At 28.3% G+C, this 23,562-nt stretch overlaps 1 protein-coding gene across 4 annotated transcripts; it reads right to left on the bottom strand.

Moving 5' to 3' along the window:
• Positions 1–538: 538 nt before the first annotated feature.
• LOC132930063 (phospholipid-transporting ATPase ID) lies at positions 539–14,696 on the bottom strand. 4 transcript variants are annotated; one of them, XM_060995718.1, is made up of 22 exons: positions 14,597–14,696; positions 9,682–9,740; positions 9,311–9,523; positions 8,371–8,576; positions 7,205–7,351; positions 6,791–6,965; positions 6,480–6,691; positions 6,248–6,410; positions 5,704–5,796; positions 5,484–5,597; positions 5,227–5,404; positions 4,544–4,845; positions 4,304–4,475; positions 4,119–4,223; positions 3,606–3,792; positions 2,672–2,799; positions 2,237–2,589; positions 1,948–2,173; positions 1,778–1,881; positions 1,565–1,696; positions 1,311–1,453; positions 539–1,231 (listed from the first exon to the last, which is right to left on the bottom strand). In XM_060995718.1, exons 1-22 carry the CDS (start codon positions 14,613–14,615, stop codon positions 1,036–1,038), a joined length of 3,627 nt encoding a protein of 1,208 aa, XP_060851701.1. In that variant the 5' UTR covers positions 14,616–14,696; the 3' UTR covers positions 539–1,035. The 4 variants fall into 4 exon arrangements, with proteins under 4 accessions (XP_060851701.1, XP_060851702.1, XP_060851703.1 ...); XM_060995719.1 differs by having other exon boundaries at positions 9,311–9,451; XM_060995720.1 differs by lacking the exon at positions 5,484–5,597.
• Between the last annotated feature and the right edge of the window lie 8,866 nt (positions 14,697–23,562).

The following is a 23,562-nucleotide window of genomic DNA, read 5'->3' as shown; positions in this document are numbered from 1 at the left end:
AGCCTAGTATATTATAGTAAATAGTTCCTTAGTTAATTTTACTATATTATAGTTATAATATGTTAAAACAATTTAAAAAAAAGTTCATTATCGTTATTTAATATTTATTACTTACACTTTTATGTCTAAAAAACCAATATATTCAACCAAAACACGGACATGATTGCAAACTATGTAGATTTAAAGTCACTAAAGCCCAGACGTTTAATTTTTGATTCTACTTTTATCTACAAAATCTTAAATGGAGATATTGACTGTCCTGAATTATTGTAAAAAAAATGGTTTTGAAGTATACCTTCTAATTCTAAGCATAATCTTCTTTTTTCTAAACTATGTCGATAACCAAATATATGCAATCAATAAATAATTTCGATTTTTGTATCTCGTTAAAAACATGTATTTTGTGATTTTATCCATTATATGTGATCGGATCGCAGATCAAATTTTAATCAATTTATAAGATAAAAATACAAAATCTACTAAATATAATTGTATTAAAACAGTAGACACTATAATAACTAATAAAAATAAATTAAAATAACACAAATAGCATTATATATTTCTAAAAAAAACATCTTAAATCATACAATTGACATTATATGGTCATCGTAAATTCCCAAAAGGCAATTTTCCACAGTATCTTTTGATTTAATAATTGGGATAACGTTTAAACAACAATGTACATTTTTATTGTAAGTATATTAATTTTTTTAAAAATACCCAAAAATAACATTCTGGTAACAATGACACAAACTGAATAAGTATATATTTATTTTAAAACTAAAAAAAAATTATCTTAAATGTTTATCACATAATATTATGGTAAAATTTTAATCATATTAAATTATTCTTAATTTTTGGTATAAAATTCAATGTTGACTAGGTTGAGAGAGTTTATATACCAAAGTTTTAATAATCATATGATTTGTATACATTTAAAATTGTATGATTGTAACAAAACGATCAAATAAATACTTTTCTATTTATAAGTATAATATTAAGTAGAAAAAAAACAATTTAACTGTATTTTTAACGTTATACAGTAGCATCAGATATATTCGAATTTGTCCGATCAATAAACCCTTCGCTATTCCTTGGCGTTCTCATTATTTTTCCACTTGTAATCAGTCGCCCAAATCCTTCTTGATGAGCGAAAGCATACCCCGACCTAATCGAACGTCGTTTGTGCTTTACTGACGGCAATCTCGTACCAGTTCCCGACACTTGCCTCCTATAAACATATCACATTTATGGATACTTGTATAGCTGTTAAAATATCTATATTAATATTTGATTAAAGTTTAATTTACGTTTGCTTCAGCTGCTTCAAACGAAGTTTATCGGTAAGAACAGGACTCGTTTCCAAAAAATACAGACGCCAAGCCACCACGGGGCTGACAATTACAACCACGACGAGTAATGTCACCAACCAAAACGTTGGTTGTTTCATTGCCTGTCATAGCACATATAAAAATTAAATACTTACGCGTCATATTAAATATTATTAGATGTTTAATAAATAATTATTAACTGCAAATCAAATGTAGTTACTATACATGCATACCATCGCCAAAGATCCTACGTAAACTCCTCCGATGAGATAATTATAAATCCATTCCGCAACAAAGAATAATGTCAGTGATCCCCAGATCACAATATGGTTAATTACAGTCCAGTATGACGTATCAAAAGCTACCTATTAAATAACATTATAAAAACTATTGTTTGTAATTAAATATAACCAATCGTTTTAATACAAATTGTTTAGACGATTTACCTGTACGGTCATCGCTGTGACCAGAATCATTGCAACGACTTCTGCCATGTACATATGATCTAAAACGTTTAATCCACTTGAGGTCATACCATAAAAATATGCACCTAAGAAAATTTTATTTTTTTATAAGGAAATTATTGTGAGTCATTGATAACAAGATAAGTAAATACCATAAGGCACAAAAAATATCACTAGCGAAGCGTACGTTCCCAGAGCCGCACACTTAAAGAACTCTTTAGTATTAAAAAACATGTTTTTAAGTCCTGGAGTATAGAGTTTTGGGTACATGATACTTTTTGAATCGTTAACATCTTGGTCCAGAGCTCCTATTGCTAATACTGGTAGTGCGGTGTAAAACATGTTATAAACGGATATGTAAAATGGATCGAAAATCGTCTGCAAAATAAACAAAAATAATATCAAACGTTCGAAGATTACCGTTTTTATCGTTATAAATACTTGAGCACTGAAACCGCAAAAGAATCCGAACCAAATATGACAAAGAGTAAATGCCACATTTTTGTAGAAAAAATAACGCAAGAATTTGCACATTCTATAGTACGACCATCTGCCGTGGACCAAAAGCAACCTTTCCAAAAACCGAAATTGTCCAAGCGAATAATCTGATGCCAGTGTTGCTTGATTTCCTTCCTGGCCGGTGATTCCGACGCCTATGTGAGCTTCTTTTATCATTGATACGTCATTAGCACCATCGCCGATTGCTAACGTCACAGCGTTTTTGTATTTTTTAATGAGCTGCACCACCATTGCTTTTTGAAGAGGCGTTACTCGGCAACAAATTACCGCTTTGCCTATGAAATACGTATTTCAAAACAATTACATTTCCGGTTATCATTTGGTGGTAAAAAAAATATGCGCTCTTTAAGTACTTACATTTTGTGCACAATTCAACAAACTTATATTCGAGCTCAGTGTGCAACGCGTGAACCAATGAATGACCATTAATGACTAAAGCGAACAAACGCTCTTCGCCATCTTCCATTTGAACGTCTTCGGGTTCACTATAATGGATAAAAATTATATAACGTAACAAACTAACCACTAAAGAGCCTCATTAATAAAAAACTATAGGCGCATCAATAATCGGCAGTTTTAATTGGCTCCCGATCACGCGTAATCACTACAAGAATGTCGAACCCGCGGAGAGTCGGATATAACATAATGTTTAGTGCGGAACACTCAATGAGGATACGGTTGACACGTATTTTTTTAACAAATTATATCTAAGTATACATATCTAATTTGTTTTATGAACAGCGTACATTATCCGCTATGGAATAGCAAAAAAAATTTCTCTACCGCGGAAGCGTGTTAATATATTATAATATTATATGTATTATTACCGATCGGGCAAATAATGTGCTTAATTATTATTTTATTTAATAAATATATATAGTCTCGTTACGTAACGTGAATCAGCTACAGTTATCATCTGATATATATTTGTTATTATTATTATTATTATTAAATCGATGCAATTTTGTATGCATGTATTATTATTATTATTATTATTATTATTTCAATTGCCGTTTTGTAACAAGTAAAAGGAAAAAAGAGCTACATAAAACATTCAAATATTATTATTAAGTAACCCTCGTCCTTGATATTGCTTACAAAAATATGAAAAATTGAAAAAATACAAATCCCTAGCGCTAAGTCATTATAATAACAATTCGGCCTAGAGTGGCGACCAGGTTGGCCGTTGAACGCGCGTTGAATTCGGCGATGAACACATCATCGTTATTATTTTAAAATTGCAAAATTAATTTGTACTACAAATAATATTATTGTAAATAATTTTACAAACCTAAATCGTACGATACTCGTAGCCATACTATTTCTTTCCGAACGACGGTGTTCGGAAATGCCCAAAAGAGAATTGTTACACTGGTCGAGCTGATATTCCACTTGGTCTTGAGTATGGCCATCAACTATCCATAGTTCCATTTCGTCATTTAATAGTTGACAAGAGTACCCAATATTTATGGCAGTTTCTGAAACCAATACCACCACTAATAATACCATTTTCAAACCATTAAGTTCAAATAATATTTAAATTCATTTATTTATATTAATAACTGTTTGTGTATTCTACGTGTTTTTAATTATATTATGGATTAATTTAATTAACTTTTTATTATTATAATTATTATTGATACAATTTAGTTACACCTAATTTAATTTTCGCTAAATTCTATTAAAATAACATACTAGACACTCTACTTTAAACTTAAGACTATTACGATAGCTAGATAAACCAATAAAGTAAACTGTTAACTATAATTAAAATTAAATTTTAATCAAGTATTGGTCTACACACCTTGTTTGTCCCCAGTGAGCATCCAAATATATATTCCTGCCATGAGCAAGTTAGATATAGTCTTAGGTACAGCATCCTGTAATTTGTCTTCGATAGCGGTGATACCTACATATGACGATGAATGGGTTAAATATAATTCAAAACGATGGTCAACTGACATATACGTTTAAATCTTTTATTCTTACCAATTAATCTCAAATGGGTTTCTATTTCATCGTACACATTATCGAGTTTTTCTTCTCGGTTAGTCCGAGCAGCAGCGGCATCCATGTATTTATGTTTCCACGAATCAAAAAACTCGTCATCGATATCCCTGACTGCGCAGCAAAGCGTACGTAGTCCGTCACCTGCAAATTCCTACCAACACGCTGTCGTTGCCGTGACGACGTTTACAAAATCTATCGTATTATAGTTATACTACTCACATTCAAATTTTGCAAGGCCGTAGCTTTGCATTCGTCGTTCCCCGATTCTAAGCGGTTAAATATCACACTATCAGCCCCTTTGCAGTAGAGCCGTATTTTATTATTTTCCCTGAACACTACGGACATGCGGCGCCTAGTGTTGTTGAAATCTAGAATACAAAGAAGTTCGTACACTTTGATTTTGCCCATGATCTCGATCGTCACACTGTTCGGAGTTCGCTCTATGAAGACGATACCGAAATTTCTAGCCGCCGAAACAAGTGCTGACTCGTCGGGTGATTGAGCTTGATATTTTAAAACCCCTATATAACCGTCAAATAAACATAATATGTATACTAAAATACAGCCTTAGTGCTATGAAAAACGTTTGACCAATTTCCGTAGTGAACATAAAATTGATCATTATGAAAGTTTAAAACAAAAACTATATTTCTGAAAAATAGCGAAAATAAAAACAGCAAATATAAAATTATTATTCGCGTAATATTTATGTGTAATATACTAATATCTCTAATATTATATTATATAATATATATAATTATTATGACTTTCAATAAATTGTTTTAACTTTGTTTATATTATATTAATAATAAACTTAATTTATACACGTGTAATAATTTAATGATAATTGTATTTTCATTATTTTTATTTTCACCATTATGTCTTATATTCAAAAAACGCACCGTTTTTCCAGCTAGGCATAACAGTATGGCATAAAGCCAATACTTCAAAAAATGTAACCACTGTATTTTCGGTTTCGTTGTTGAGTTGTCGAACAGCATCTACTAAACTTTGATCGTACCACAAAAAGTCGGATTCATACTGAGGATTCCACGAAAAATCTACTGGAGGTGGTCCAACCTGTTTGAAAAACTAGCTCACTTAATACTTCAATAAACCATTTATTTTGTTACCGCAGTCTAAGTAGTGACATCAATACCAAGTGCAACGTAGAATTTATAGTTACTCTTCTGACGCCTTGGTCAATTTTGTTGTAGTGCGAATTATTGTAACTCCTGATGACAGCGGAAGGTGTCTGTTTGTCCATGTACGTCTAATGGACGAACACAAATAATATACAAACACAGAAAGCTCGGACAGTAACAGTAGACGATACTTAATGTGAAGAGTTTTTATTAAAATTAACGACAAATCATTACCTTAATTACGTCGTCAGATTTTCCATAGTGAATTTCGCTTTGATCGCCGTAAACAATACCGTTTATTGAACACTTTTTAAACGTCATGATGTTCTAAAATAATTTTTTTTATTAAAACAAAATTGCAGGATTTATGATTATATTAATACATTTTATAATTTATAGTTGTTTTTTCAATCTAACTAATACCACCATAAAATATTCATAAAATCATAACACTATGATATGAAGTATAAAAAAAAAAATTAATAACAACATTTATTTTTAAATTCCATATCATCAAACGATTAAAGATTAAACATTTTTTTTGAAAAACAAAAAAAAATTCTAATATATTACTAAAAATGTCAATACTTGACATAAATCGACGTTTAATACTGACACCCATATAAGATTGGAGGATATCTCCAATCATTTCCTCAATTTTAAAATAAAAAATACTTTTATAGAAGGAAAACACATATTCACTTTATAATGTATTAATATGAATCTATAATAACGTCAAACCATCTATTATTTATATTACGTTTAAAACAAACATTACCTTGGTCATGGTACCAGTCTTGTCCGAAAATATATATTGAATCTGTCCAAGTTCTTCGTTTAATGACGTAGTTCGAGCTTTAGCTGAGGTGCCTGACTGCTTATCGTACATTTTTTCATCCCAGTTTATAAAAAAACTCTGCACAAAACGCACTACTTCAACGCTGCCGAATAAAAAAGAAAGACATAATAACTTAACGAGAAAAAAAATGTTTACAGTAAATCATACATACCTTACATACAAAGAGATTGGCACTAATGTATTGAGAACGATAGCGTACGAAAAAAACACCAGAGTCCCTATGGTAATCGATCCGGCTATTCTGTCGGACGGTACCAATGAGTCCCAAGGTAAATAGGTTTGGAAATACCAACCTGTTTTGAATTCCCAGATGACAGATCCGATCATACAAGACAGGCAGAGTAGAAAAAGGAACAATACGATCTGTGTGAAAACGACGAAAACAAACAATATTTAATTATACAACGAAACAAACTATATATAATATATATTTATATAGATGTGTATGCATTTTTTTTTTACCCCAATGATGAGAAAGTTGAGCAGCCGATCGATATTAGTTCGTTTGAATTTCGACTTTCCCGAATTTTGCATGAGTTTCGTGTCCCTCCCAGCAAAAATCACCATCCCGTAACACCATTCTGTGTTTCTTAGTACACAACCTCTTAAGATAATATGATCATTGTTTAAAATCAATCTAAAACATAAAAAGTTGACGGTATTTTATCATTGTTACGCCAAATATCGATCGGAATTAAATAATAATATAATAATATTATACATAAAAAAATATTAAACTCAGTGACTAATAAGTTTAAATACAGGTGTGTCCTATATAACTTAAAATTTATTATTTTTATTTAAAACCTCGTCATTAGTTTTGTGAAAAACTACTATTTATAAAATCCCATTTCAGTGCTTTATATGGAAACTCACTCTTTTTCATTCCACTGTAAAACGCCGTGAAATTTATTGAGCAAATTGTTTGGGGCTTCGCACCGAATAAAGCCGTCAAAATCGGTCACTTCGTGTGCAAGATCCGCCACTTCGGCCAAACACTGCCGACACTTGAGGTTCGTTTCACTAGACAACAGATAAAACGTGAATACAAAATATTATGACGATCTTTTTTGTTTGCGTTGTGATTAATAATAATTGAATACACTATGCCATCTCCTCATTGGTAAACAATCACTTTGTACTGTCTATTTTTTGATTTTCATACCACGGACACTTTGTATGGTGAAAATAATTTGGGTAAAAATCGATCACAGACACTTTGTAGGATAAAAATAAACCAGAAAATATAATATATTACAACATGAGATAAGATAAAATTTTTCAAAATTCTATCCTAAAATTAATTCATAAAGTCTGTACAAAACATTAAAATTAAACAATAAACAATTACTTAAAATAAGTAACGTGACATACGTTTAATTTTAAAGTTTATATATAACTTACAATTGGCGGTGAATGTTTCAAAAATTCACAAAGCCTGTACATAGCGCGAAAATAAAACTATAACACAACGAACTGCATTTTTAATTTTGTATATAACTACAATTGTTTACACAAACTCATAATTTTTTAAAACAAATAATTAAATATTATATTATGTTTATATTATCATACTAACTTATGATATTAATGACTATTTATTAATTCTGTAAGAAATCTATAACGAAACTTATAAAATTATAGGATTACCAATACTCGCCTATTTAAATGCGGAACAATAAATTATACAAAATGTATACAATTGTTTTTTTTTATGATTTAGTACAAACTTTCTGCGGTTTTCATTTTTTCTGTGTGGCCGTACAAATGTCTTACAACCGTTATCATTACATACATAAATCGTAGGGATATAACAGTTATAGGTAACTTATAATATTGTTATATGGGTGGAAACCAATTAAGGGAGGGGCTAATATTTTAACTTACATATTGTCATATGCTCCCCGTTTATAAAAAACTTACATCATTTTGTATTACCTAAATTAATTTTTGTTCATATAATTTATATTGTAACAGATTTAATAATTAACCTAACCTTAATATTTATAGATGGTTTATATTTATTGCTATAATTTACCTACCCGTCCAATTCTGCGGTTTCTATAAAACACAGGCCACTTGGTTCGCTCGTAGACAGTAGTAACACATCGGCGGCGACGAACTGCCCGTCTTCCATTAAAATCACATCCCCTACGTGCACATCCTTCCATTTCACATTCACTACATGACCATTTCTGACAGTCTTTGATATGCGATTGTTCACTTGATCGTCGCTGACGTGCCTTTGCTACATATAACACAATTAATTTAAAATTGTCAAACTTAGTCAAGTATTTGGTTTGATTTGAGAGAAATCTCAATCTCCCTCTATCGGTTGGATTTCATATAACATTAATTACAGGAGGTAATCGCGTTATTATTATTGGTGTATATGACTTTTATATTAGTCATAATATAGTTTGATTTTGGAAAAAAGAGTTTTAAGCAAGATTAATACTTAGTTATCTTCTTGTTAAATATCTTATTAAATTTAAAATATTTCTTATAATTCTTCATTGATATTTAACAATTATTGTATTGAAAAAAATAATAATAAGACCTTATTTATATGTATATTTTCAAACATTTATCTCATGAATTTGATCTATGATAAAGTAATCTGTAATGTCTGACTAAATAAAATTATTTTGAAATGTATGGTAATTTTTTAATGTATTGAAGAGATTCCAAGTAATCGTATAGATTAACTAATTTTACATTCGGTATACCTACGACCTACCAAATATACCTCCTAACTGCATAGTTCAATAAATCAAAGAGGCATATTTTTTTCTGAAATCACGATAACATATGAAGTCGCTTCAAATGCACATTCGTATTTAAAATGTTGTCATATTCCCTAGTGAGTTAAATTAACAGTTTCGTTAATATAATATATATGTAACAGAAATGAAATCATCGGAAATATATGATACCGTGAAATTTACAATACGTTAGTATCACAAGTTCATATATACGTACATAGTCGTCGTAGGCGTCTTTGATGGCAGTGATTGTTAGCACGCCGATCAGTGGTATCGAAGTGGTGATAGGTGTCAATGATGATATAATCGATATCATCTGCAGCATCATTAGGCATAGGAAGTAAAAATTGGCTAGCCGCTGAAATTGTTCGAATAAATTCAGTGGCAGAAACGTCAACAAAGTGTACTTCGATGTTTTTATGTAATTTGTCTAGGAAAATATCCAAAGATAAATAATTATTATTCTAAGATGCTTTATGTGTATTATACTCGGTTATATACTTATATCACTTATATTGGTATAACGGATTACCTATTGCACTTTTATAACACGTAAAAATAATAGTAGGTATGTCCATAAAAACTTACCGCATAATTGAACTGAGCATTGTAAGTCGAATCGTTTGCTTTGATAAAGCGTTCTTTTTCTAAAACAAAGTACATTGATTAACGAAAATAAAAACAAAAACAATGAAGAGTGAAATAATAAATCAGAATTATTGAATTAATAATTACCTAAATACATTGTTTCCAGCCCATTACAGACAAAAAACCAATGCAATGCCTAAAAAAAGGCCTAAAGAGCATCGTAGCATATACATACATTATTGTATAAAATTATTAATCAAACATGATCCTATTTTTTCAATAATACTGTTACCTATTCAAATTCATAATTTTAAAATGTTCATGTTCCACTATTTAAAGGACTATGACAATAGGTTTGAAAGTATTGAATCTATAATGATTTCAACATTTATAGTTTGTAAAATAGATTCGAATGTAATAAATACTAGATTCAATATTACATCCACTTTTTAACTATGGTAACTACCAATTAGAATTTTCAATCAGGTACCTACATCACAATTATTACAAATTACCCAGTAAATAGGAAGTTCTTATTTGTAAAATATACATCTTTATCATCACGGGACATTCTTTAAGTGATACAAAAGTCTTGAGAATTTTAAAATATGGTCTTTAAATATTTTTAAAAATTCTAAAAACCAGAATTTGAATAAATGTATTATTAAAGGGAAAATGACGGTAAGCATGCTTTGGGTGAATCGGAATCACCTTGTATATATATTATATATTCACTAGCTGACGTTAACTTAATCATATCCAAAAACGTTAAATATTTTGAAATATCTATTCAAATATTAAGCTATATATAATACCTATTCCTATGAAACAATAATTCCGGTCTTGTGATCTACTGGATCAATAATTTATAAATTTATAATAAACTATTTAATATTTATTGACCTGTAAATAATATAGTGTGTATGTATTATAAGAAACAAGTTACTGTAGATTATCCTAGCAATGATCTTATAAAAGAGAATATTATTAAGACTGTTTCTATCTGGGTACACAGGAGTGGATATGACAGCGGATATTTTAGCTTCGGTTTTTATTATTTTCCAAAAAAACAGTGATACAGAACCCAAATAGTTTTATTTATTTACCAAAAATATAGCGTCTATTATTGTTTATTCATTTTTTTTTATCTATATTAATATAAAAAGCATGTCTATGTGTGTGTAAGAGATCCACTGGCAAGTTTATCGCACTGATGGTTATGAAACTTGGTACATAGTTAATCCTGCAAAATACCTATAATAATTGCAAGTACAAGCACTAAATGATCGGTTTACCAATTTCCAATCACTACTACAAGACAACAACAAAACCGATCTACGACATGAGTTTAAACGAGGGATCGCGTCACGTACGATGTTTTGTCGGCGACAAAGGCCGATAGTTCTCTTCGTTTTTACAACCCAGCAGATACACAAACCATTCAATGTCAAACAATAACCATAGACAACGGGCAAACCAGGTGTTCATTTAAATCATTTCTTCGTTCTTGAACCCAATAACTGCAGTGGCGTCAAGCCTATATGTTAGGTGTGGCGGCCGCCCCACCTAATTTTTGGGATTAGTACTCTCTAGCATTGTGGTTTTTAGGTATAAAAAATTGTACATTTTTATAATTAAGGTAAGAAGGAGCAGTGAACATAAAATTACAAATAACGCGAACTGGTCTATTCATTGAGTGTCGTAGCGTACACTGTGTCACCGTATGATTGCATTAGAAAAAACAGATAACTATATTTTAATTACTATAAATTAACAAAAATATGAATAATATGATCTAAGTAGTAAAAATATAAAATATAAATCAATTTCTTTGTCAATATTCTTTTCTGATGATTATATAATTAATTTCTATGCTAATCAAAAATTAAAGTACTTATATACTCGTATATATATTAAAATGTTAAATACTACAAAAATTCAGCAAATAATACAATTTATTTGTGAAAATAATATTTTGTTGCTTAAAAAATCAACATTGACTAGAGGGTGTGGGGAGTTCTGCTCCCACGGCTTAGGTTTGCCGTATAGAAATAGGTGTGTATAAATTAAAGTCCATTGCCACACCTAAAAAAAATTAATTCGGCGCCACTACCAACAAGTATTTTTGTCAACTAGCGGAATTCCATTATAATAATTAATTTTTTCAATAAAAGAACTTCCACGAATTTAGGTTGTAGTTTATACTCATTTTTCCCAACACTACGCCAGGACTGGACTACCACAAAGATAATTTAAATCACCGTGACGTGTCACTATATCCGAGAATATGTGCATCGAACCAAAATTTTTAAATTTTGCATTTTAAAGATAGACTTGTCTGGATTTGTTACTCATGAAAAACTGACGGTTTTTACATAAATATTATTGATATAGGTTAAAAGAAAATAAATTAATTATTAAAATTGAATATAATATAATTTTTACTTTATATTTGATTAAAACAACCCAAAAGTTAGGTTAAATTAGATTAGGTTAGGTTTAACACAGTTACCGTATTAAAAATCTGTGCAGTTTACATTTAAAGGAATTTAATTTATCACAGGAAACATCAAACGAGATGTTCTTTATCCTGATTTTAGAAAATAATCCTGCTATTTCTATATTTGCATAAAAGAAAAAAACCTGTTTATTTATTTTGATAATTTTTTGTATAACAAATATACGAGCATAAAATATATCGTATTGGCGTTTGGCGTAATAAACAGTATAATTATGAACGGCCGTCTCTCTTTCCAATAACCCTTTATAACAAACAAACATTGTCTCAAAAATATTTTTAGAAATAAAATAATTTTTAAGTTGATTTTTTTTTTTATTAGGTTAGATAACCAAAATTGATTTTACCGTTTCTTTTTAAGTATCTTAAAATATTATAATATATATAGTCTCTTGACAGTTCACAATTACGATTTTTACAAGGTTTTTGCGATATCACAGATAATATAATATTTTTTATGTATATTTTGAATTTAGGTTAGTTTTGGTAAACAATATAGAATCGAAGAGGTGATGCAATGTGGGTGAATATTAAAAAATCAAAACGTCGATAACCCGTAAGGTTAAAAATCAAATCGATCGAAAAATCGATTGTTTATATACCTACCTATTTTATATATAACCGTACGATATTCCTTATAGAATTTATTATGAAAATGCTTACTTTAAAATACACACACGCAAGGGTTTAAGGGAATAAAGAAAAACCCGCCATACGCTTACTGGTTTATTACGATAAAAATTCCGAGAAAGAAAAATTATGACTATATTTTGATATTATCTTAAGTGTTCACAATAGTGTATAAGTAGCTCTTAAAATTTATACACACACGTCTGTTATCATAGATAAATAAATATAAATCTACTTGGAATAATATGAATAATAAGTACTATAGACCTAATTTGTCATAGTTTTGTTACAGCAAACAATAGTGTTCCAGACACTATACACAGACATAATATGTTGTGTACACATATGCAAATCGTATAGGTAACCACCCTATTTACCTACGTATAAATAATATATATTATTAAAAGCTGTATAGTGCAATTTAAAGTGTCAAGTTATGGAACAATAAATACAGACTAATTTGACTAACACAATAACACAAGTGACTTTACCATACGATTATTATATCAAAGTTCAGTATATAACCTAATATAATATACATTCAGTTATAATGTCATTGCATTAAATCTTGTAAATAAAGCTTTACAAATTGCAATATTTATAGACATAAATAGTGTTCGATAAATACACATTATTATTTAATATAACAGCTATATGAAAGTTTCCAAATTACCTGTATATAGTACAATGACAAATAATTATTTGTTATGCATATTTTTTTCTTAATTACGGCTACAACTGATTCGTTTTTCAATTATTCGATTTTATATGTAAATAATTACATATCAATTCTGCAATTTTATAGTACTCTATCGGCTAATCCAGAGAGACGAAAAATGTATACGATCTTAATTTATTGTTACGTCATGATTATTTTAGGATATCATGTTATATTTTATTATATATATTAATCGGTATTATACAGTATACTCAGATTAGATTTAAATTCCTGTACACTTAAATGCACTTAACGGTAAGGCACTAAGGCACTATAATTGCAGAATATAATATCAGCTCTTATTTATTCAAATAAACGATTGTCGATTCGACATACATTAACGCGTGGCTTAATATAATAATATAGCTTTCCATCAAATCGGCGATCATTTAAATAGTAAATTTTTGCAATAACTAAACTCGCAAATAAATAGACAAGCAACTTTTTTTTTTAATATTTTGTATTTATGGCAAATCGATTTTCCATCTAATAATGACAGACTGCTTACCGATACATATATTATTTACAGATATCGTGTTCAAAAATTAAAACCACGTATAATATAATAACCACATGGAAACAATATATGAAGGTACACGACTAATATTCTTTATCAAATGGTATATAATTATTGAGTTTTTGCCAACGTAATTAACGTGAATATACCTTCTAACCGAATTTTTATTTTAAAAAAAACACAATTTATACTACAGTTTTTACAATATTTTTGGGATTCTAAATTATTAATATTTTAAAACAACCAGATCGAAAAAGCTGCTTAGTATTTTGTTGGTAGATATACAGTTAGTATTACACATTTATATTTGACCGATCACAACTCGTTGAGAAACAAATTATCAATAATATTTATAGTTGAATTATACTACTCAACATCAATAAAATATTTTGTCAACTCCTATTCATAATGGTATAACCTTAGACCACGTGATATATTTTGTTGATAATACGGCTAAAAGTGTGTTGAAATTAAAAACTTTGAAAACAAATTTTTAAGTTATCTTTATTAACAAATTGATTTTGTCACTTACCTGAAGCATTCGAGATCATTCCGTAGTCTCATTGAGGTGTTTTACGTCCACAGCACGCGTACTCACTGGAGGCCCACTGACAAGGAACTGTCACGCTCCCGAGCGTAGCACACGCGAAGGAGGGGGGGCGTTTGACAAAAAAAATACCCCTTTCCGTTCCTACATCTCGCAACCCCACCCAACCCCGCCACAAGGCCTCCCGTCATAACCACATATTACTGTTTTAATATCTGCTGCAGAAATATAAATAATATGAAAAATACACACAATTCCGCATGTTGTGAATATTTTTTTCGCCAAATATAAATATATTTTATACGCTGGTCACAAACTTTCAAATATAACACGCGTATTTTATCACATATATATGTTATGAAAATCAATCGACGGGTAACTAAATTAAACAATTTTACACGCGACGTAAATTAAACGCATTCGTTCTTTTTTTGTAAATTTTTGGATAATCTTCATTGAATATTTTACATACAAGTACGCAGGTTTTTAATTTTGTTTTATGACGGAATATGACGATAAAATATGGCGATTATGTTTTACTTTATTCATGTTTCACACAAATAATATTATTATGCATACATATTATAATATATTATTTCGGGTAAAACGGGGTCAACGACGTAAAGTGATAAAAAAAAAGAAAGGTTGAAAATAAAAAATAAATTAATATATGTAAACATAAAAATTAAAATTAAAACTAATTAATATGCATGTGCAAGGGGTATATTTAATAAAATATATATCTGACGTTTTTCAATTTTTGTAAGACGAAAAATTCTTTCAAGATTATAATTCTCTTGTTTCTATATTAATTACTTTGAAAGACATTTTAATTTTATTTTTAAATAACATATTATATAGTTTTCAAATATGTAGGTACGGCTAAACTCTCAATTTGATGCATATTCAAGTCAGCGTTCTTTCCAATTCTAATAATAATTTTTAAAACTTTGTCTAAATGAGTTATTATTTTTTTTTTTAATACCTTGAAAAATAAATCACAATTACGTCTTATTAGTAATCACTTTCTACTTCGGACATAGTAAACATGGAATATTGTCCAACTATAACATCAGCCGAAGTCGAAAGATCCTTTCAGTCCGTATAAAATAATTTTACAACTAAATCGGCGGTCTTTTGAATTTGAAAATTTAAATATTTAAAAACACATAAGTAATTGTCATAAATTTCAATCAAGATAATTAATCATTTTTTTTTTATTTAATATATATATATTTTTATTTATTTAAAACATTGTTTTCATTAAGAACCCATACGTAATTATTAATTAAATATTAATAAATAAATTACACTAGTATAATATATATAAAATTACGTATTTATAAATCGAAGCTCTAGTTATTACTATATGTACCTTATTGTACGTTTATTCTAAAAGTTTAATAAATAAATAAATGATTTTGTAATAAAAGAAACAGATTAAATCTACCTTTCAAAGGTATATTTATTTCAATAACAAGTTTCATTCAAATACTCAATGGTTATAGTTGTATATTTATGATTTTATCCAATTTTTCTATGTTTATTTATATTTTTACTTTTCCTTATAATAAAATACTGAACAACGATTTGTCTATAATTTAACCATCAAAAATAATTTAGGAAAAGAACACGATCGTAAATCAAGATAGGTATAAGTACGTTTTTAAAAATATTAACTTTAGTTCAAAGAAAGATGTAGTTCATGTAAATTTAAAATGCTCAACAAAATATTTGTTGTTCCAAAATAATAAGAATCATTTTTCAAATTTGTTATTTTTATCGAAATTTGTTTCTTTGTCACACGATTTTTGATACTACCTATATAATACGAGTAATATGACAAACCACGTATAAAACGACATAAGATAAAATATAGACATGCATGTGACACGTCATAATATAGGTATGCATCGTACGTATGTAAATATATGAAAATACTATTGTAATTACTTAGAGGTATACGTGAAGTTTGATCAACCTATTTCCGCAGAAGACAATATATTATCATTAATATCGGAACAGATGATATCATCGGTGGCGATTGCGGATGTACGCCAATATATATCATTACAATTATATAAACCGTAGTAGCTCCGTAAATTCTACAAGCAGAAAATTATATACTCCGGAAACATCTGTGTTGCTGTGTAAACATAATATATCTAATATTAGTAATATTGCGTTCGTATAGTCACCCGATATGTACAATAATAATAATATATAACACGATGCGTGTGAAAAAAATTTGTCATAGGTGATAGGTGCTACACACCGAACATAAAATTTCATACCTGCGTCATAATGTGAATCCATTACGATCGAGTCTCAAGTGCGTCAACATCCACGAGAGCGTACAGCGATTATTTATTTGCCGAGCGAAATTCTAGCGATTTGTCTCCCGAACCATCCGGGCATCCGGCAGGTGACAAAACAAACACACATAATATTATTATCTATTTACATGCTAACGCCTATCATAATGGTAACGTCGACGTTATGATCATATTATAAATATGTAAACACAAGTGAGTAAAACGTTATTATCTAGGACATATCAACCTTTTGCAGTATTGTCTAACTTTTGTTTGCAAGTGGATTTTTATTTATTTAAAAAATTTAGGTAAAATAACTCAAAAATAGTATAGTTTTTAGATTTTTCATTAAATTTTTTAAAAAAAATACACACAAATTTAAGATTAAATTCTTAGACATATAAACCACATAATATACTATAAAGGTATTTATTTCTTGTTAAGACTTTTGCGAATTGTTTAGCAATGTGAACTAGGTATATAGTAGAAAATACTTTATTTGTTCATTTTTTTTTTCATTAAATTCAGTGCTCCAAATGCTTTCATGTTGCTTCATCGGTAGTAGGAAATAAGACCACGGAAAAAACCACCATGTGTATAAGTCCACGTGAATATCATAGAACTGTACTATATATCATATTAGTATATTATATTACAGTGTTTAGTGTTTACCATATTATATTTATAAGAAGTATGCACTATGCTTAATTACGTATAAATAATTATTATAAAATAATTTTTAATTACCTTAACTTGAAGTTATAATTGCCATGTTTATGATAAATTAAATAATATTGAATACAGAAATTAAATAAATATTTAAAACAGAAAATATACAAATTGTCTTATTTCCAATGTCAAATTATTGTTACACCAAGTAGATACCTATTATACACTAAACTTAACATAAGTACTCAAATATCTATTTTAGTGAATATAACTTTTAATAAATTGCATTTTATGGTCCAACTATGGTCTATTGATAAAAATGTTAATTTATATAAACTGATTTCAGCAAAGTACACTTAACTTTACTTAATTTATATTTTCGGGTACCAGCATGGCTACATAGTTATATGAACATAATTTATTTATAAATATTGCTAGTATAACAAGTATTAAACAAAATTAACAAGAGTAATAAAACAATTATTTTTGTGTCTATTATCAACTTTTGAAGCAATAATAGTATTTTGATTTTCAAATTTGAAGATAAATTCTGGTAGTAAATGAGAAGTTAGTACTTTGGAGGTAAAAGATTCTAAATACTTTTCTAAATATAAAAGAAAATTAAGGAAAAATATTAATTTTTACACAAAACCAGTATTTGAAAAATGGAATACTCGGAAATGTTATCAAATATTATAATGGAATTTTCTAAAATTTTAAAATATTATTCGTGAGTATTTGAAACTTTTAACTTATTGTTGTATATACATTATACGTTTATAATATTATGTAAGTACACACAATGATATTTCCAAATATATTGTTTTGAACAAAAGTTAATTACTAAACTAATAGTTAAATAAATATTACTTTAATAGAAATTTAAATATATCATACAATTATATTCTTACTTAGTTATATAGTCGGACAGATTGTTTTCACTCAGTATCATATTTTATATGCAATAATTTATCATTAAATTTCAATTTAATATATACATTACAGTGCCTTATACTTCTTGGTAACTTTCTATCAGTCTATATTTTTAAAGGTATTTCATCATAAATTTATATAATATATATTATTAATCAAAATTTTTATAATTTTTTAAGTGCAAAATAATTTGAACCTATTCGTGATTATGACTAATTTTGTCAAACTTCAAATGGTGATGAAAAATATTTTATCAATGTGTTTTCAATATTTTTAAATTTCAATAAGAACAAATAATAAAGTGACATAATTAATTGAATTTTAAATTTTTTAACCGTCTCTAAATTTTTTTATCAACACTTAACAAAGACAAAACAAATCAATAAATTCATCTAACTGTTCCGCTCGGCATCTTAAACAAATTCTAAAATGAAAAATAAGCATCAATAAGTATACCAACTTCATAAATTAAAAATGAGATATAAATTAATTTGGTAGATAAATCAATAAAATTAAAACAAATTTCTAATTGTTTGAAACTAAGCTTAGATTATCATGACGAAAAAAGTAAAAATACAGTAAAAAAAGTAAAAATAAAATAGTAAAATAGTGTCACATCCACATAAATGCAACCCGCCGTGATTCGCCTCCCCCAGGATAAAATATGTCTTCAGATATTGCTGTCAGAAAAGTCTAGTACCGCGGTTCTTGCGTGATATATGCAAATATAAATAATTTATCACAATATACGTTACGTATCAATAATCTATATTTTTATATTCATAAATCATTATAGTATAACATGGCCATATATAGAACGGAAAGCGTGTGTATTTGTCTAATGTCTATACTCAAAGGTCACGTCTAGCACAACGACGGAAACCAGCACAGAAAAACCGACCAACGATATTAAACGTGTAATAATAATTTATAAAATAGCACACGGTGACAGTCCGTCCTTGGCCTACCAAAAAAGGGACGACCGGCAGGGTCTAGTGCAGCGCTTATTTAATAATTCAAAAATGTTGTGTTTTTTTTTCGTCAATGACCGTTTTTTACATTAATTTCCACACGCCTAATTGATTTTTCTACCCCTTTTTATACTGACATTATGTCTCACTGTACCGGTATACACATATACAACATATTAAGTAGAATATATATATACGAATAATATTATATGTGATTGTATGTAAATCTAGTATATATAAGTACTAATTGGGGTGTTGCGCCTGTATATTATAATTATTGTCACCGAATTAACCAAATTGCTTTTTGACATAAATCAAAAATAATTATATGCGACAGGTGTGATTTTAGATTCAGAAAGGTTGTGAGTTTTTATTTAGTCTGACGTCACCATTAGGAGCAACAAAATGCTTTAAAATGTCAATCTTCAACTTTAAGGGTAGTTAATGATAGAAAATTGAATCTAGTATTGACTATTGGTACTATTGAGAAATCAAAAAGAAAAATTTTAAATTCTTTCCATGTATAAGAAAAAAAAATTTTTTCTAAAAATTGAAAACAAAAATATTTACACAAAACTAGTTATTGACAAAATCGATTTTCATATTTTGTTTTAATTAAAAAATTATTTGATACCTTAAATGTACTAGTGTTTTTTTTATAACAAACAATAAATTTTATTCTCAGTAAAAAATCTTGAAAATGAAGAAAAAGGTTATACATATCTTCCTATTATAATATAGGATATCGAGTATCCTTAAAAAAAAATTACAGAAGGAAAAGTTTGAAAAAAATAGCATGCACTATACTATACTACTACTTCCGGCAAATAAAATCCCACCAAGGATAAGATCAAAAAAACAGGGACGGTAATGGCTCTTTGTGGCAATCCCCTACCTAGACTGCCTGTCTGTGTGCAGGTCACATATATGTTAACAACAGCTTTACTAGCTGACAGATTTACTAGTAGGTGCTCTTTGACTTTAATACGTATGCAAAAATATATGTACATAGTACTTATATAACTATATTATATTATATTATTTATGTATAGTGGTGTCTAACCTGCGGTCCACTGGATAAATAAATGGCTCTCGAAGGTATTTAGTGTACGTTATATACAGAATGATTCTGTTATTGAACATCATTTATTATCTCAAAATCTATTAACGTTTTTGATTATATTTTTTTATGTATAATTTTCAGTAAAAATAAAGCAAAAAAATACATTTTTTTATTATTTTTTATAGTTATTATTTCTTAAGTTTTTACTTTTTTAAATAAACAACATACATTTTTAATTTCATATTCTATAATAGAATATTTTTTTGAGTATTTCAATACATAAAAATCGAAATTCGGATGAGTAGTTTATTAATTATATACTTATAACTTATAAGTTAGTAAAGACCAGATTTAATTAATACGGCAACTTTTTTGCGGCTAAGATAAATCAAATCTGATCAAACATGATATAGCCTACCTATTTAATTTTATAATTCAATTTTTTACTTATTTGTGTGTTTAAATGAACAGAATATTTAACTCAGCTAAATTTATTATTACATTAATCTAAATACCTGTTTAACTTATTTCGTTTATTTTAGGAAAAAAAGCTTTCCTAAAAGCACTATCGAGAATAAATAAATACAGAAAAGATATGCTGGGTAAACCGTTACCTTCCGAACTTATATTATTACAAGATGGGGAACATGGTTAAATTCTATACTTTTCTATGCACATCATTTTTTTATATAACTTTTGGATTTTTATAGTGCAATTTATAATTTAGTTTTTACGTATTTTTTGATGCAATAATACAGTTTTAAAATGCAATTTGTATGTGTCTCCAATGCAATTTAATCTGATTTTTAGTTGTAAGTATATTAAAAGTTTATATGAGTAGACTCAGAGTAGAGTGGTGTGATACGGGGATACTGCTAACCAAAATTTTAAATATTTATAATTCGTAAACTGATCATCAGAATTACGATTTTTATACATCGAAATACTCCAAAAATGTTCTGCGTTGGAATATTAAATTAAAAATATATGTTGTCAATCAAAAAAGTAAAAACTTTAAAATTATAATTATAAAAATACTAAAAATATTGTTTTATTTTGACTAGAAATTATGTAAAAAAATATTTAGAGTTAATAGATTTTGAAATTATGAGTGTTGTTCGATTAAAGTATAACTCAGTATACACGGTAACTTTATGACATTTAGCATAAAGTCCAAATCGCCCGCCGGTTGTGGTTTTTCCTCTACATATTATTATTAATTATTATGCAGCTACTTGTGTCTCAATAAAATACTTAATATTATATTTATTTATTTATTTATTTATTTATTAACAGGCTTAGAGCCTAATAGAACAATACATCATAATCGTTGAAATAAGCAAACAATATAGAATGGATCAAATTAACAAATGGTAAAAAATAAATAATGGTAATAAATAGATTGCAGTACTATTATTAATAAAAACATTTTAAGATAATCTTAGGGGCTCGTCACCCATACGGGCCATACGCATCATGTATGTACACTAACTAGAGCCATCCTTCGATATGCCCTATAGGGGGTGCTTATAACCTCCTCAATTCTCATCCACATAGATTTTTAGTATATATCTAGTTAGTAATGTCGTAGATTTGTCGATAAGCCATTTTTTAACCCGGCATTTAGGACATATTAATCCTTCTCAACCATTTAATTGCCCCTCTTTAATTTTAGATAACTCTAATTTAAATTCTACTATAAATTTAAATAGTATTACTCTTACCGAACTTGATGTTTTTAATACGATTTCCAACTTAAAATTAAGTTCAACTACTGGCCCAGATGGCATACCTACTATTTTTCTCTACAACTGTAGATTTATCCTAACACCAGTACTAACCAATTTATTTAATTTGTTTCTTAGTAAAGGTATATATCCATCTCTTTGGAAAACGTCATTTATTTTACCTATTTTAAAAAAAGGTAATCCTTCACTGATTTCAAATTATCGCCCAATCTCTAAATTATCGTCAATCCCAAAATTATTTTCCCATTTAATTTCATCAAAACTGAACAATTTTTGCTCTTCATTCCTCGTAAATAATCAATTTGGTTTTATGCCAAAACGTTCTGCTTGCAATAACTTGGCCATAACAAAAAACATAATACTTCACTCTTTTGAATCTAACGCACAAACTGATATAATCTACACTGATTTTTCCAAAGCCTTTGATCAAGTTAATCATTTAATTCTTATTAAAAAACTACAATCATTTGGTTTTTCTGGATCCCTTCTTAATTGGTTTCAATCTTTCCTTTCAGACCGATTTCAAATTGTTTAACACCTTAATTTTAAATCTACGCGTTTCCCAGTACCTTCTGGCGTTCCTCAAGGTGACCACTTATCTACACTTCTTTTTAATATTTTTATTAATGACCTCCCTAATGTCATAACCAATTCTAATATCCTTATGTTTGCTGACGATGCTAAATTAATAAAAATAATTAAAATTGAACAAGATGCGATTGATTTACAATCTGACATCAATAACTTACTTTCGTGGTGTAATAGGAATCACTTATCTTTGAACGTTGATAAATGTAAATTTATGCACTTTTATTTAATAAAAAATCCAATTAACTATAATTATTCTATTTCCGCTTCAAATATTGAGCTTGTATCTCAATTTAAGGATTTAGGCATTATTTTTGACTCTAAATTAAATTTTTCCCCACACACTGAAATGATAAAGAATATAAGGCTATGCGTAACTTGGGTTTTATTAAGCGCACCTGTGGCTCATTCATAGATCCTATTCCCTTGAAAATTCTATATTGCTCCCTTGTTCGTTCCCATCTAGAATACTGCCCTCTTATTTGGATAAATAATACCTCAAAACAAAATTCTTCCCTAGAATCTGTTCAAAATAATTTTCTACGTTTCATTTCCTTTAAATTTAATATATACAGGCCTCCCCCACGGTTCTTATAATAACGTATTACATTTTCTATATCTTTTACCACTTAATGAACGTCGAATACTTCTACTTTCCAAATTT

The sequence above is a fragment of the Rhopalosiphum padi genome, chromosome 4 (assembly GCF_020882245.1).
Source record: "Rhopalosiphum padi isolate XX-2018 chromosome 4, ASM2088224v1, whole genome shotgun sequence".
Classification (NCBI taxonomy): domain Eukaryota; kingdom Metazoa; phylum Arthropoda; class Insecta; order Hemiptera; family Aphididae; genus Rhopalosiphum; species Rhopalosiphum padi.
Note: the sequence above shows the minus strand (reverse complement) of the source record. Positions and strands in the feature narration are given on the sequence as shown.